Source organism: Mirounga angustirostris, unplaced genomic scaffold (assembly GCF_029215605.1).
Source record: "Mirounga angustirostris isolate CCGP_5_RB_7025 unplaced genomic scaffold, mMirAng1.0.hap1 SCAF_15, whole genome shotgun sequence".
Lineage (NCBI taxonomy): Eukaryota > Metazoa > Chordata > Mammalia > Carnivora > Phocidae > Mirounga > Mirounga angustirostris.
Genome location: NW_026991723.1, coordinates 73,741,841 through 73,757,788, shown reverse-complemented (window position 1 = coordinate 73,757,788; position 15,948 = coordinate 73,741,841). Strand labels below are relative to the sequence as shown.

Below are 15,948 nucleotides of genomic sequence, written 5' to 3'. Positions count from 1 at the left end.
GGGGGAGGGGCAGAGGGAGAGGGAGAGAGAATCTTCAAGCAGACTTTCCGCTGAGCACGGAGCCCCACACCAGGCTTGACCCCTGAGATCATGACCTGAGCTGAAACCAAAAGTCGGACGCTCAACCGACTGAGCCACCCAGGTGTCCCAAGCTTGTCATTTTAAGTAGAGTAAGAGGAGAGGAGAGTGAGATGAAAACTATAAAGGGATCTTGCCACTTAAAAGACTGACATCTTAAAAACTTACGGTAATGGCCAATGGAGAGACCACTTATCCTGATAATCACTCTGGGTAGAAAGACATGCATAGAATCACAAAATCAAAGTATTTATTTTGTTCTTTCACATATGACACTGTTAACACATTCCTACTACAGCAATACTGCTCTCCAGGAGCTTACAATCTAAAACAGTCAACATTAATTGTAGACTCAGTGATTAAGGCATTATATCAAATGCAGACTTTGTATCTTTAGATGTATCTTCTGAAAGAAACATGGAGAGAGCAGGATCAAAATGAAATGACATGAACGTGTAACCCCTGCCCCCTCCCCTTCCAGCTCCTTATAAGAAACCCCTTGTGGCTAAGATTCCAAGCCCAGAGCCTCACAGTCTGAAACAGAATTCCAGACAGCCCTACCATAGAAGTAGTGAAGAAACCTTAATTTCTAATTCCCTGGTGGACACAGAGGATTCCCTGTTTGCAGGCAATGAGGGGCTGCGTGTTCCTCCAAGTTCCTCCTTAGACAGCACCTAAGATTCTGTAACTCTGCTGATGGTGCCAGTAGGTAGCCCTTCTAGCAATTCCAACAGGACAATTTCTCATCAAAATGTGCGTCAGGTCTCTACTAGGTTTTACAACTTCTGGTTGGTATCTCCACTGCCTCAGGAGGGCTAGGGAGATTTCATAAACTGGATACATGGGATTAAAGACTGAAAGAAAGGGAAAGGAAAGCAGAATAGGGGGCCAAAGAAATGGGGATACCAGCTTCTCAGAGATGTGAACAGGGAAGGAGGAAAAGAGAAATTTGGATCCAAAAGAACAAAAGTCAGGCACTAAATTCCAGGTCAACAGGGATACAGAAATGAAAGTCAATGAGATCATTATCACAATCTAAAAGCTCAAGAAAGATGGAATTTAAGCTTTCCATTTTTTCTCCTTCACTACCTTCCTCCTTTGGCAACCTAATCTAAGAATTGCTGGAATTCAGGTTTTTCATGACACTATCTTTAATACCTGAAGACCTATCCCAGACTGATGTTTCTCCATTGAGTTTCAAATTCACAGCACTTTGCCTTAACTGGCCTTGATTTTTCTTACCTTACTGATAAGGTCTTGTTTCTGAAAGGGTATTTTATAGCAGCTCAGGCCAAGATTTCTAGAGAGCACCAGGGTCACTTTTACATTGAGTCGTATTTTATTTCTCACAGTTTTATTATTCCTTGGCTACTGAGACAATAATTGGCTATTTACACCTTCATTTTGGACTCTGTCACTACCTGTCATTCACTCCGCTCATGCGAAAGATCAGTACTACAAGGGGTTGGAATGAGAGAAAAGCACAAAACTCTAAATGTTGGTTCTCAGATTTTACCCTCGATCCAGTAAGCTTGTAACCTTCTCTTGGTTTAAAGCCAGGGAAGTACACATTCCTCGCTCTCCAATATTTAACTGGCACCCACAGAGAAAGTACAAACTTCAAAACCACAACAGAGGCCAACAGAAGAGTTGTGTGCTTTCTCGTGTGCCCTGAGGCACGACTGGAGTCTAGCACCAAGGAGGGCAGGATTTAACAGACCAGCATGGGAAGAGTCACTTCACACAGGTAGTCTGGATTGAGGACCAGGCTGTGGTGTAAACTAACTGAACAGAATAAAAGTCCAATATGATTCTTCATTGAGAAAAAGAGGTTTTGGCCACATGTGATCTATCGAAACCCCCAAGAGTAACAAAGACAGTCACATAGAGAATGAGGATCTGCTTGGTGTGGACATGGATATTGGGGGCTGAGGAAAATCTGGTCATCAGCAGACCATACCCTAAACCTCTCCGAAGAGAGGGCTGGGCTTTTGCCCTCCTGACCCATGACTGGCTGATTTTACACTACAGATCAAAGGTCTTCCTTAATCTTTGAGCTACTTCCAAGAAACCACAGACCTTTAAAAATAAAGACTAGTGATTTCATACATACTGATAAAAGTTACTTTAGCTACAGTCCTTGGGCACACGTACACACAGCTGGAGATGAATACATGTTTGTGGAATGATTAAGTATTGACCAGCAGCATTTAGTACACGAATTAAGCTTAGATATACTACCTACCAATTGTCAATTCAAATTCCTGTGCCCAGTACCAGGTAGCTCACCCCACCAGGTGACACTTCCTTAGTTTAAAGCAGAGATTCTCAAAGCATGGTCCCCTGACCATCAGCAGGGACATCACCTGGGAACTTGTTAGAAATGCCAATTTTGGGGCTCCGGGTTGAGGCCCAGAAACTAGTGTTTTAACACTAGTTTTAACACTTGTTTTAACAAGCCCTCCAGGTGATTCTGATGCAGGCTAAAGTTTGAAAACTGGTTCAGAGGCCAACACCTGAAAACAATAACAAAAGAAAACAATTCACATTCTTTTGCTTCATTCAGCTGTGACAATCCAAGGTACCGAAAGTAAAATATCAATGGTTTTATTTTAAAATATCTATTTCTATTTTTCTCAAATTGATTGTCCTCTTCTTTTTTTGATTGACAAGTTCATTCTGATCAAAATGTTAAGTAGGAATACAAGTTGATGAGTCAGCCACCCAAGAATGCACACACACTTCTGCAAGCTCCAGGCCCATATTTAGTCTCAAACCACCTTTCTGCAAACTACCGAGATTTCGGTACCACGCATCACACTGAAAGGCACAATGTACTTCATACTCCTCGCATCCAAAGACTGGAGCTCACTTTTCAATGTTAAGTTTGTGTTCTGGGTTTAGTTGGGCGAGAATTTCCCTCAGCTGCCATCAATCCTAGCTGAAGTGAATCTCTCTCCATCACTGGCCCAGGAAAAACCCACCAAATTCACATACTGTCTGTTAACCAAATAAAAACAGAAGAGTAAAAAAGGAAGCAGTGATCAAGTCATTGAACAGAAAGCGACCTGACTTGGACAAGAACATATAATTTGGATCTAGGATGATGGGGGAGGAGAGGACATCTCCTGAGGGAATCTCAGCTCATTAGAACAAACAGGGAGGTTCTCACTTCGCTCAGAGACTGTAGGCTAAACCTCTGTTGAGGGTGGGGTGGGGTGTGTGTGTGTGTGTCTGTGTGTAAGGAGATAAGGAGCTAAACCTCTGTTGAGCAGGGGTGTATGTGTGTAAGGAGATAAGGAGCAAGAAGGGAAGGTTGGAGTAGGAATCACGTCTTTCAGTCTTGAACTGCTTCCTACTGCAATAGATAAGGCCGCACCATGGAGTTTAACGTTAATGGCAATGCTCTGTGATGTCCACGACCACGGCCTTCTTCCAGCTGAAGAGGAAATATCCAGTGCCGGCCCCAGCAGCTACTGCAATGCAGAGGTAGCCGTTGTAGGTCATGAAGATGAGCATGAGGAAGTAGCTGATGACCACTTGGATGATATGCAGCACTGTTTGCAGGAGGTGAGGAAAGCTCAGCATCTGTTGCCTGGAGAGTAAACAGGGACACAACCATCAGGGACCCTTAGGAGTGTTCAGGCAGCTCTGCAGATCAGGATAAAGGGGGAGCAGTTGTGGTTGGGAGCTCAGCTTGAACTGCACTCCTTCACAGCCATCCCGGCAACTCATGGCTACTTGTGTGTATGTAGGTTGTTTACGGTCCCTGGAAATGAAACACGATAGGGCTGCCTGGATAATCAGCATTGGCCAGATACAGTTATATGTCAGCAGGAGGAACCCTCTTTGGGAGGAGAGGAGACAAAGGAGGACTAATCCCCTAACTTACTCTACCTTGGCTCCTATAAAAGGGAAGCCCTAAACCCTCCCCTACTTATTTAAACATGTTCAGGCCTTCCACCTTGGCAACGTTCACATTCTAAAGAATGGAAATAGAATTGAGGGTTGGGTAGTAGAGTACAAAGTTCTTAACCAGGAGTCAGGAGCCTTGGCTAGCCCCTCTGTCGCTCACTAGTTCTGTCACCTTAGGTAAGTCACAACATGTTTGGGCTTTAATAAGCTCATCAGTTACAATGGGAATAAATAACATTGTGGTTACTTGAAAGTAGCATATTGATTTATAGGATTCCTTGAACTCTAATTTAGTTTAAGACCTACATTTCTATTAAAACTCAAAAATCTCAAAAAGCATTTGCCAATCTGTGGGAAAGCCAGTAGTCATCCAAATACTTGCATTGACAGAATACAGACATCTGTACATCTTATATTATAAAACAAAATGAAAATAGAGCTGGGGGCATACAATTTGTTATAGGAAAGAATCAATTGGATTCTGTCATTCTTCTATACCTGACATGAATTTCTTTTAATCTGCATATTACTATTTTGGCAAACATATTTTTTTCCTTTTTCAATTTGGGCAAATATTTTAAAATATAGATTCCTTACCTTCTTCCACAGTGACCAAGGCTTACAATTCAGAACAAATGTTCATGCTCAGAAGGGTTCCTATCATTCCTTCTTTGGCCTGCTCATGATTCACAACCTTAGCCTCCAGAGACAGTTTTCATCAAGGTCATACAGAATCACTACTAACTCAAGAAGAGGACTGTTGCTAATAAAATAGCTGTTTTGCTGCTTAACTCATCCAGCTCTCCAGAACGTCTGTCTGGATCTGTTCAGTCTTCTTACCCAACAGTTTTATGTGTCTCCATGAGGATGGTTCCATTTGGTCCTGGGACGGGCATGGAATTGTAGCGGATGCTGACTTGTGACTTGCGCAGCAGGCTTTCTCGGGCTATCTTGAGTCCTTCATAGAACATTGCTAGTAAAAACACTGCCACAAAAGCTCCAGCCATTTCTAAGTAGAGAAGGAAAAGATGGTGGTACAGTCACACATGCAAAATCACTAGCTGGTATGCTGTCCAAGCTAGAGAGACAACATAGAAGAGAGCTACTCTCAATTTCCAAATACATTATATTGCTACCTCTCTATTTGCACAGGCAGGCAGACAGACAGGGAAAAGAGTGAAGATGGTTTTCAATTAGTGAAAACCATTGCCTCCACTGGAGAACATACTCATTTTCTGATTATGACACAAAAAATCATCTGAACAACAATCACCTGCAGGTCTGGCTACCTGGTGTCATAAATCAGCTTGTTATGACACAATGTAGAATATGCAAAAGGGGAATAAAACAACCTTTTTGTTTGTTTTTATTTTTTTGTGACTGTGGTGATAGATAGATATATGTATTTTTAAAGATTTTATTTATTTGACAGATAGAGAGCACAGTAGGGGGAGTGGCAGGCAGAGGGAAAGGGAGAAGCAGGCTCCTCACTGAGCAGGGAGTCCTATGTGGGGCTTGACCCCAGGACCCTGGGATCATGCCCTGGGCCGAAGGCAGACGCTTAATGACTGAGCCACCCAGGTGCCCATAAAACAACATTTTAAAGTGTTGACTACTTCCTTGAGCAAAGGGGAAAAAACTAGAGAGATAAATCAAGAACCACTCTTAATTACAGAGAACACACTGATGGTTCCCAGAGGGGAGGGGAGGGGGGGGATGAGTGAAATAGGTGATGGGGATTAAGGAGGGCACTTGTGATAAGCACAGGGTAATGTATGGAATTGTTAAATCACTATATGTTAAATCACTAAATACACCGGAAACTAATACACACTATGTTAACTAACTAAAAATAAAAACTTAAAAAAAATAAAGTGCTATTTCTTGAAAAGACATTTCAGTTCTTTTTTTTTTTTTTTTAAGATTTATTTTTATTTGAGGGAGAGAAAGAGCATGAGCAGGAGTGGGGAGCAGCCAGGGGGAAGGAGAGAATCCTCAAGCCGACTCCAATGCAGCGCTCAGGCCTAGGACCCTGAGATCATGACCTGAGCCGAAATCAAGAGTTGGATGCTTAACCGACTGCACCACCCAGACGTCCCCAGACATTTCAGTTCTAAGTCTTTCACACTGTGAAGTGTTGGCAATGATACAAATATACTCAAACTGCTGATTTAACACACTACCGGAATTAAAAGCTCCCCTCTTTCCCCAAATTGATTTTTGTGGCTCCAGAGATATACCTGATGCTTAAAGCAGTCCAACTGACCACTGAGCTTGTGCAATTTGAATTTAAGGCATGCCCATTCAACATTACAGACACACAAAAATGGGTATTAGTTACCCCCAAAGTAGGACGGACACTAAGATGAGCCATGCGAAGAATCAGGAATGATGTAGACCAGTTTGATATGCTAGAAACAGCACTGGAGTAGGCAGCTCTAGAACGTCTGGGTCCCTGTCCAATCTCTGACACACTCACACTGTGTGATTTAGGGCTAACCATTTCCGTATTTGAGACTTAATTTATCTGTAAAATGGAAGGACTGTACTGGATGATTAGCTCTCCACCTAGGGTTATTTTGTGGTCTGTTTACAAAATGCTTCTTATGTCATTTTAACTTGACTTATAGCCTTATGTCCAGGATCAGTAACTTACCAAATAAGGAAGCACTCTGGAAAAGGATGAAAGGAAATGGATTTGCGGAAGACTCCTATCTGGTTTCTAAATTATTTTTCAGAAACTCTAAAACACACGCAAGTTGTTATTATTGTTTAAGTAGGCCCCACACCCAGCATGGAGCGCAATGTGGGGCTTGAACTCAACGACCCTGAGATCAAGACCTGAGCTGAGATCAAGGGTCAGATGCTTAACCGACTGAGCCACCCAGGCGCCCCGTAACATACACATGTTATTGAAGGGAGGTTTCCTGTAGGACCAAAGTAAGCATTGTGTATCCTTACCTTGTAGGTAGTTAAGAGGAAGATGATTATGTATCATAACCATAACCATTCAGTGCTTACAGCAGGAAGAGGTGCTGGGTTTCCAGATTCTTTGTCACTGTCTCTCATGTGAGTGTCACCTCTGAATACCACCTGGTGAGGGTGGCTTACTCACCTCCAGCAGTATTGATGACCAAACCAGAAAACAATAGCTCCACATTCTTGAAGCCGAAGTAGAAGGTCATATGCTGCCAGTAAACCAAAAACAAGTCAGTTAGACAGGATTGAAGATTCTAAATGAGAATTTCAGGTAAAGAAGCTGAGAGCATTTAAAAGTATCAGATCTGGATAATAAGAGACATTCATTGAAGTGGCAGACTTTCTCCTTCATTACTACCACAGACACTCCACAAGTACTCTCCCTTGCTTTCCCTCCAACCTTCTCTCTCTCTCTTTTTAATTTTAATTCCAGTATAGTCAACATACAGTGTTAATGTAAGTTTCAGGTGCACAATGTAGCAATTCAACGATTCTATACATTCCTCAGTGCGTATCATGGTAAGTGTACTGTCTTTTTTTCTTTTCTATACAAAGCATGAATACCAGAACTTAATTCAGAAAAGGGTCAATTCTGAAAGGAAGGAAGACAGAAGAGTCCTAGAAATCCTGGTTCTGGTGTGACTCTGAAATTAACCTGCCACATGATCTTGGGCAAATCACTTGTCTTGTCTTTGTCTGCGCTTTTCTTCCTGGGTAAACTGACCTTTAAAGATAATAACCTGCCAGACCTAAAACTCGATTATTTCTATTACCCAAGTGGGTGGAAAAGGGTAGCCTCTCCTGTAGCACTCACCATCATCATGTTGCCCATTCCCCCGCCATGGGAGTGGGAGGCCAAAGTGGTTGGATGATGGTGATGAGGTACTGTTGTACTGTTGTAAGCCATGTGGCTTGTCTCCTTATGGTGGGAATGGTCCAGGTTTCCAGGAAAAGTTGAATCAGCAGGAGATTCTTTTAAGAAAAAGAATTATACATAATAACTTCACTATATAAAACCTTGATTCTTTTTGAAAAACATTTTTTAAGTAAGCTCTATGCCCAACATGGGGCTTGAACTCATGACCCCGAGATCAAGAGTCACATGTTCTACCAACTGAGCCAGCCAGGTGCCCCTAAAATCTTGATTCTTTTTTTTTTTTTTTAAGATTTTATTTATTTATTTATTTGACAGAGTGAGAGAGAGCGAGAGCAGGAACACAAGCAGGGAGAGTGGGAGAGGGAGAAGCAAGCTTCCCGCAGAGCAGGGAGCCCGACCTGAGCCGAAGACAGACGCTTAACGACTGAGCCACCCAGGCGCCCCTAAAATCTTGATTCTTGATAACTATTTATTTATGTGGAATTTCATCCAATACGATTACCTCTGGAGATTGTGGCACAAGGGATTTGCACCTAGGGTTTCAGAGACCTAAGCCTTATTCTGCAAAGTAGTTCCTTTAATAGATATGTTCAATGTATGTTCAAATTTAAATCTAAGATGAGGAGAAGAAAAGTAGTTTCTCTGGGTTGCAGGTTTCGAAACAGACAATTTGTAACAGTGGACAAATTGATGCCATTAATGAAATTTAACTGCTCTAAGGCTTTCTAATCATAAATGTCAGTAGATAAAATGCAAGTGCTTCAAATAATTGACCTAATTGGATGGCCTGTGTTCAATCAAGATATTAAGAATACATTTTCACATACAGGACAACCAGCCTACCGCTAATTTAAACTTGAAGAAAAGGTCTATTACTGCCCTGGGCAAGCAGTGTGCTCAGAAGATACAATTTCAATCCCAGCTCAGCATTAGCGCTAAGAACACTGAAAACAAGGTATAAATTGAATGTTCTATATTAAATTAAGTCTAGACAACTGTACATTCAGCCTTGTGTCTTTACTACCACATCACTGCTTTACTGCAAAAGTCCATCTGGGACATAAACCAAGGAGCAAAAACTCCTGTAGCTGGGGTGGGGGTGGGGAGTGGGAAGCTGAAAATAGAGGTGTTGGTGGATTCTCTTTATGTGTCCCTTGACTCCAGTTTGTGGCGGAAAGAGTGCTTTAGAAATTCCCAGTAGGGGGGTGCCTGGGTGGCTAGCTGGTTAAGCTTCTGACTCTTGATCTCAGCTCAGGTCTTGATCTCAGGGTCGTGAGTTCAAGCCCTGAGTTGGGACTCCATGCTGGGTATACAGTCTACTTAAAAAAGAAAAAAAAAAAAAATTCCAAGTAGGTATTCATGTTCATGAGCCTGAGTGTGCCTCTCACTCAATCAATCAATATTTATCAAGCTCCTACTATGTGCCAAACTCTGAGCTAAGTGCTAGTAATTCAGAGAGTAAGACAAACAAGGTACCTCATGGAAAGAGAAACAAGGAAGTAGAGTAAACAGAACAATTTCGTGGTGTATGATTAGTGGGATGAAGGAAACAAACAGGGTAAAATGGCAACATTACTAAGAGGTGGAGAAAAGGCATACCTTAGGTAGGAAATCTATATAGATCCAAGGAGGCATGTATAACTTAAAAGCACAATTACTCAGCCATCTATTTTTCCCTCTTCAAACTCCCATCTCATGATTCTATGAGAGGAAGCTCAAGAAATAGGCTTGAATTTCCAGCAAAGGATCAAGGCAAAGCATCAGTTAGGGATAATCAAAGTTCAACTGTGAATATAAATAACTTTCATGCCAGACACTATATTACTTCGTAATTATAGAGCTTGACAATCTGGCATTATTAATACCATGGGCATAAAGGACATATATAATAGGGTCCTTGTCCATAAAGTTTTTATAGCAAAGGATAAAAAACAACACACAAAAATAATCAACACGACAGCACCCATAAAATTTCAATGATGGGAAAAATGGTTAAGTGGGCAGCAGTTTTCAGTTAAAGAATCATGGTAGAATGGAGACATCCCTGGTATCTGAGTGATGATAGATTATGGTTTTTGAGCTAAGCAAATGCAGCGAAATAAGAATAAAAAGACTTTTGCCAGCCAGGAAGACTGAGAACACATCCTCATGAAGAGACTCAAGTAGAAGTCACAATTTGTTCTCTTCCAGTAAGAGTTTGGAAAGTGATTATAGCAAAAGAAAACCATAAGGATAACTTTATTTCACATTATCAACCTGAATCCTCGCCATAAATTCAGTGATTACTTGCAGTGTCTTCTGGTGTAAAAGACTGAGGGAGATACAGAGATGAACTAGACAGAGTCTTTCCCCAAGAAGCCTCAAGGCTAAAACCTAAAAGGGGAAACCGAACAGCAATTTTTCATTTTGGGCATAAGAAGACATGTAAAGGGCAGTTTAAAAAGCAAGATCTTAGCACCACAAATTACTTAAGATTTGTAGCCTTAAATATCCTTGATTAATTTTCACATATTCTTCCCATTGACAGTATTGGTTTTTTTTTTAAGATTTTATTTATTTATTTGAGAGAGAGAGAATGAGAGAGCACATGAGAGGGGTTAGGGTCAGAGGGAGAAGCTGACTCCCTGCTCAGCAGGGAGCCCGATGCGGGACTCGATCCAGGGACTCCAGGATCATGACCTGAGCCAAAGGCAGTTGCTTAACCAGGCACCCCCCATCGACAGTTTTTAAGACCTATAGTTTCCTAATTGTTCAGGTACTTCATTACCAGTTAGAGACACCTGCTAAATGGAGGCATGTAATCAAATCTCTTCAGACATATCGCTGGCCCAATAATTCATTTGTACAAATCTTAAGAACACCTTTCAAAGTATGCACCTGTTCTGAAGTGTCATCTTTATAGGATAAATTTCACATTCAAATATACTAGGAAATAGAGCAAGAATAGAATCTACTTCTTTTCATTGTGAGTGGACAATGGTTTTCTTGTAATGGAATCCTATGCAAGGCTTGCCCAATAGTATATGAATAGGAAGGTACACATCTGGTGGATTAATGTGCAAACATGTACCATAGGCACATATTCAAACCAATTCTGCCAAGTCCTTAGGCTTACTAAAAGTCTGTTCCAGGAAAGATGCCATGGGAATATGCCAAACTCAAATGAAATATATACACAACTTATTATTAAAGCATAAAAATAAAAGCAATTATATTCTTTTCTCTTCCTACTTGACTTTCCAGTGATGTGCCCTATGTATTTGGAAAACTGATCTTCTATAGCAATCAAACACCCCTAACTCATTCTCTCTAGAAGAGAAATTCTACTTACAGGAGGTAATCTGGCAGTTGGTTAGTGTTAGTCTGCTTCCCTTGATAGCTTTAATCTAAGAAGATCCAAGCTCAGCTTCTTCCAGAATAAAAATGGGTATTGAAGTGAAAATAAATCAGAAACAGCGACATGGCAATACCATTTGCTGTTTCAATTTATAATCTGAAAAAAAATGGTTTGATCATGAGCTGTGCTCTTTTTTTTTTAAGATTCTGTTTATTTGACAGAGAGAGACACAGCGAGAGAGGGAACACAAGCAGGGGGAGTGGGAGAGGGAGAAGCAGGCTCCCCGCGGAGCAGGGAGCCCGATGCAGGGCTCGATCCCAGGACCCTGGGATCATGACTTGAGCCGAAGGCAGATGCTGAATGACTGAGCCACCCAGGCGCCACCATGAGCTGTGCTCTTTTGTCTTTGCTTTACTCAAGCCTCTCTAGACTCCACAGCCAACTTTAACCACTTGCTGCTGTCCAAGTACTGTTTTCTCTAACGTAGCTCCACGTTATTGTCTCTAAGAACTGGGGTCAAGGTCTATAAAGTAGCTGTACTATACTTTTTATGTAATCAAGTTTCCTGATTTGTAAAGCAACTGCAATTAATGGAACCTGTGAATGAGTAAGTAATGATGAGTGACAGGTGGAACCTCAGCAAAATTTTTATATTTACTGATTCACTGGATTTCTGGTTTTAGGACAAACTATGTGCACATGTTAATTCCAGGCTAATCTTCCTGTTTTTGTTTAAAACCTCCACTGTTCACTTCTCTTCTTATCCTTAGCCTTCTACTTCATCAAATTTACAAATTATTTATAAAGAAGAATACGAACCAAAAAAAATCTGAATATATCACTCAGGGATAAAACTGAAAAGCAACAACAACAAAAAATCTTAGAATTCCTGACTTTCAATCTACCAATAAAATCCACCCCCAATATTTAGTTACCAAGTTGAGTTTAGAGCTACGTGGAAAAATTAGGAATATGGTATTTTCATTTACATTTTTGCCAGTTCAGGCAAACTCGTTCTCTCTAACAGAATTTAAGAGGGACCCATACTGGAGAAGCACCTTTATATTGGAGAATGGAGTGAGGAGCTCAACAACATAGCTGGAAAACATCTGTCGAGGACTTTTGAAGGTGCTCCAGTTGTACAACCCGGGAAAGTCCCTCACCCTCTGTGGAGCTAGTAGATCATGGAGGATGCTGGGAGCATGAAGGAGATAAAAGGCTAAAGAAGCATCTAGCAGAGTGCCTGGCAAATGGTAGTGTTATTATGTGGAATATGAGGGGATAAAAGACCTTAGATAAGGAAATTCCAATGAATAAACCCTGTGGGAGAAGACGTAATCAAAATATTAGCTGTTTGCTTCTCTCCCACAAAGTCTTCAAGCCAAGACCATTTTCAGGGCCCTTTCCACTTATCCTGTCTCCGAGACCACAAAGTGGCTATGGACACTCACAGGACAGCTCTAGGTCATAATAGCTCCTTCTTCTAGCATAGGAAACTCTCTGGAAATACAAGAGAAATAGTCTAGGAATTGATTACAGAAAAAAAAAAAAAATCAAGCACAAGTGTCTTTTTTTTTTTTTTAAGATTTTATTTTATTTATTTGACAGAGAGAACTCAAGAGAGGGAACACAAGCAGGGGGAGTGGGAGAGGGAGGAGCAGGCTTCCCGTGGAGCAGGGAGCCCGAGGCGGGGCTCGATCCCAGGACCCTGGGATCATGACCTGAGCCAAAGGCGCAGACCCTTAACGACTGAGCCACCCAGGTGCCCCTCAAGCTTGAGTTTCTATGGAATTTAGTTCACATAGAATAGCTAAGAAGTTGATTTCTCAGGAAGGCTTTACACTCTTCAGTTCCTAGGGAATAATTTATCTCATCTTCAGTTGGGTACTTAAGTCGGCTACATGTCAAGTTGTTTCTCTCGCCCTGAACATTATTAGATCTGGAAAACGAGATGGCACATTCCACAGTGCATGCCATGTAGCTTTGCATTTCATTCTCTCTCCCCCCTTCCCCTCACTTAGTAAGAATTGTGCAGCATTTATACAAATAGGTTCCAAAACCTCCGTGTATTAAAGGGTCTAATTCCTTCTCCGCTTACTTCTGAGGCTCATCAAAAAAGAAGTTTCCTCTATTCCTGTCCACCTCCCACCTCCCAACACAGGCACGCTATAAAGCTTAACTAGAGGACCGGATTGTTTGCAAAGTCTAGCATCTTTACCAAAATAAACATGAGTTTATGAACAGAAGTTAGGAAATTGGCAAGAAGGCTGAATGCTGATGACCATCCTGAGTCTTAACACTGACCTTACTTTTAATAGTTTATTCTAAACGTCCAATTCTTTTTTATTTTCCTGGTGTTGCACAATGATGGATAAGAAATGGTAATCCATAGGGACTATGGAGGTTAGACCCCCACAAAAAGACTACACAGAAGTGGTCAGACATCTGCCATGTGGTCCCTCTTCTCTAGCACAGACAGATAAAATCTAGAGCTTTACACAATTCTTTTGGAGACTACCTACAGTTTCCTGATAAGGAAGATTAGGAAGAAAGTTTTTCTTCTTACAACGATTAAGGTCAGGTTCCTTTTTAGATTTGTAAAACCATTAAACAAAGGCAAATCTGGGGGTGCCTGGGTGGCTCAGTCCTTGAACGTTTGCCTTCGGCTCAGGCTCAGGTCATGACCCCAGGGTCCTGGGATTGAGCCCCGTGTCAGGCTCCCTGCTCTGCGGGAAGCCTGCTTCTCCCTCTCTCACTCCCCCCCACTTGTGTGTTCTCTCTCTCGTTATGTCTCTCTCTGTCGGATAAATAAATAAAATCTTTAAAAAAAAAAAGAGGCAAATCTGTCTGGTTGCTCTTCTGCTCTCTGCAGTCATTACTTTTTTTTAAAAAATATTTTATTTATTTATTTCACAGAGAGAGACACAGTGAGAGAGTGAACACAAGCAGAGGGAGTGGGAGAAGGAGAAGCAGGCTTCCCGCTGAGCAGGGAGCCCGATGCGGGGCTCGGTCCCAGGACCCTGGGATCATGACCTGAGCCGAAGGCAGACGCTTAACCATCTGAGCCACCCAGGCACCCCTGCAGTCATTACTTTTATTGGTGACTTATAAGCTTTAGGCAGGCACAGATAGGCAAAATTCAAGGTCACAGACAGTATACTACCATAAACAGGGATTCATGCTTATGGACTATGTTCTCATGATCAAGCAACCAGTTCAACTGGACTAATCCTGCCTTTTGATGACCTGCGCAGGGTCAGCAGATATTCTGAGAAATAGCTCTGGCCTTGTTTCAAGTGTCCCTGTAGGTGAACTTTAAAATTCTCTTGATGGCTTTATGAATTCCACATTTATATTGTCCTTTGGGGAGGGAGGCAGTAAAGGAGATGAAGAAGTAAAGAGATATAATGCATTAATAAAATAGGGCTTAGGTATCCCTCCATCACTTGGCATTCCAACCCAATATACTTGAGTTGTTTTGGAAAAAAAAAAAAAAAGTAGTAGCTCCCGGTAAATGGGAAGGGGAATATAATATGATGAATATATAGGGGGTAGACCCTTCCCCTTGAAGGCTATGATGTTGTTCCATTCAACCCCTCTGCCCTGGCCTCACTCTGGTACTCCAAACTGACTGGCAGAAATTTGGTAATAATTGTATGAATGTAACCACACAACTCTTTGGATATTGTAGCTGCCCTTCTTTGGCCTGTGTCTTTCTTGAGGTACAGTGATCATAAAGATACGTAGTGTTACCAACTGTATTTACAAAAGGTAGTAGGCTTAGGCTTACACAGGTTCTCAGCCAGAATTGTCAAAAACTGATGAGGTTCCGCCCCATTGAGGTACTAAACAGTCAGTAAAATGATGCACTAGAGGTAGAGAGAAAATAGGTCAGGTCAGTAAGAAAAAGAAGTGTAAAAGACCCTAAAATCACACACACACACACACACACACACACACACACTTCCCCCCAGATTAACTTTGGCAGGTGATGGGAGATGACTGTAAACATTAAACAAACCATTAAACAAACAAACTTGCTATGACTGTAGGTTTATAAAGACAGTCAGAATTTAGGAGTGTGGCCAGAACCCCACCACCATCACTACTATAACTACCACGACAAAAACTAAAACACTTAGATTTTTATCCTTTTCAAAATTCTTCGGAGTGCCTGGGTGGCTCAGTTAAGTGTCTGCCTTCAGCTCAGGTCATGATCCTGAGGTTCTGGGATCGAGCCCCAAGTCCGGCTTCCCTGCTCATTGGGGAGTTTGCCTCTCCCTTTCCCTTCTGCCCCTCTCCCAGCACGTTCTCTCTCTCTCTCGCAAATAAATAAATAAAAATCTTAAAAAAAAAAAATTCTTCAATAAAACAAAGGCCACTGTTTTCCCTTCTAACTTTTTGCCTTTGTTGATAATAAAAATAACTCCCAGGGATCATCCACAATGAATTCTCACTTGTTTTTCTTCACGGCCATGGAGGGGCTGATACGAAAAAATGTTGATAGAACTGGCGAAGAATTAATGTTGTGATTATTTGCTGATTTCAATATTATTTTCTTTTTCTTCACCATCTACCAAAGTGAGCTCTACTGCTTCGGATAGTCTGAGCACGATTCCCTGAAAGCACTTTTCATGGAAAGAAACCAAACTAGGCACGGTCTACATCCTCAAACAACAGCAGAGTCTATGTGACTGACTTACTCATGTATCAGACTGATGGGCTCCACCACAAGTAGCCAACAGTCATAAAGGGGAAAACT

The 15,948-nt window shown here is 41.6% G+C and overlaps 1 protein-coding gene across 2 annotated transcripts in view; it reads right to left on the bottom strand.

The window, feature by feature from the left end:
* Window positions 1-306: 306 nt before the first annotated feature.
* Window positions 307-15,948, bottom strand: part of SLC31A1 (solute carrier family 31 member 1) — a 40,807-nt gene continuing 25,165 nt past the window's right edge. For both annotated transcript variants that reach the window (XM_045881865.3, XM_064578908.1), the window contains 4 exons: window positions 7,787-7,944; window positions 7,109-7,181; window positions 4,834-5,002; window positions 307-3,673 (listed from right to left, as the gene is read on the bottom strand). In XM_045881865.3, the coding sequence (XP_045737821.2) occupies window positions 3,472-3,673; window positions 4,834-5,002; window positions 7,109-7,181; window positions 7,787-7,879 (537 nt within the window). In that variant the 5' untranslated portion in view covers window positions 7,880-7,944 and the 3' untranslated portion in view covers window positions 307-3,471. The remainder of the gene's footprint in view (window positions 3,674-4,833; window positions 5,003-7,108; window positions 7,182-7,786; window positions 7,945-15,948) is intronic.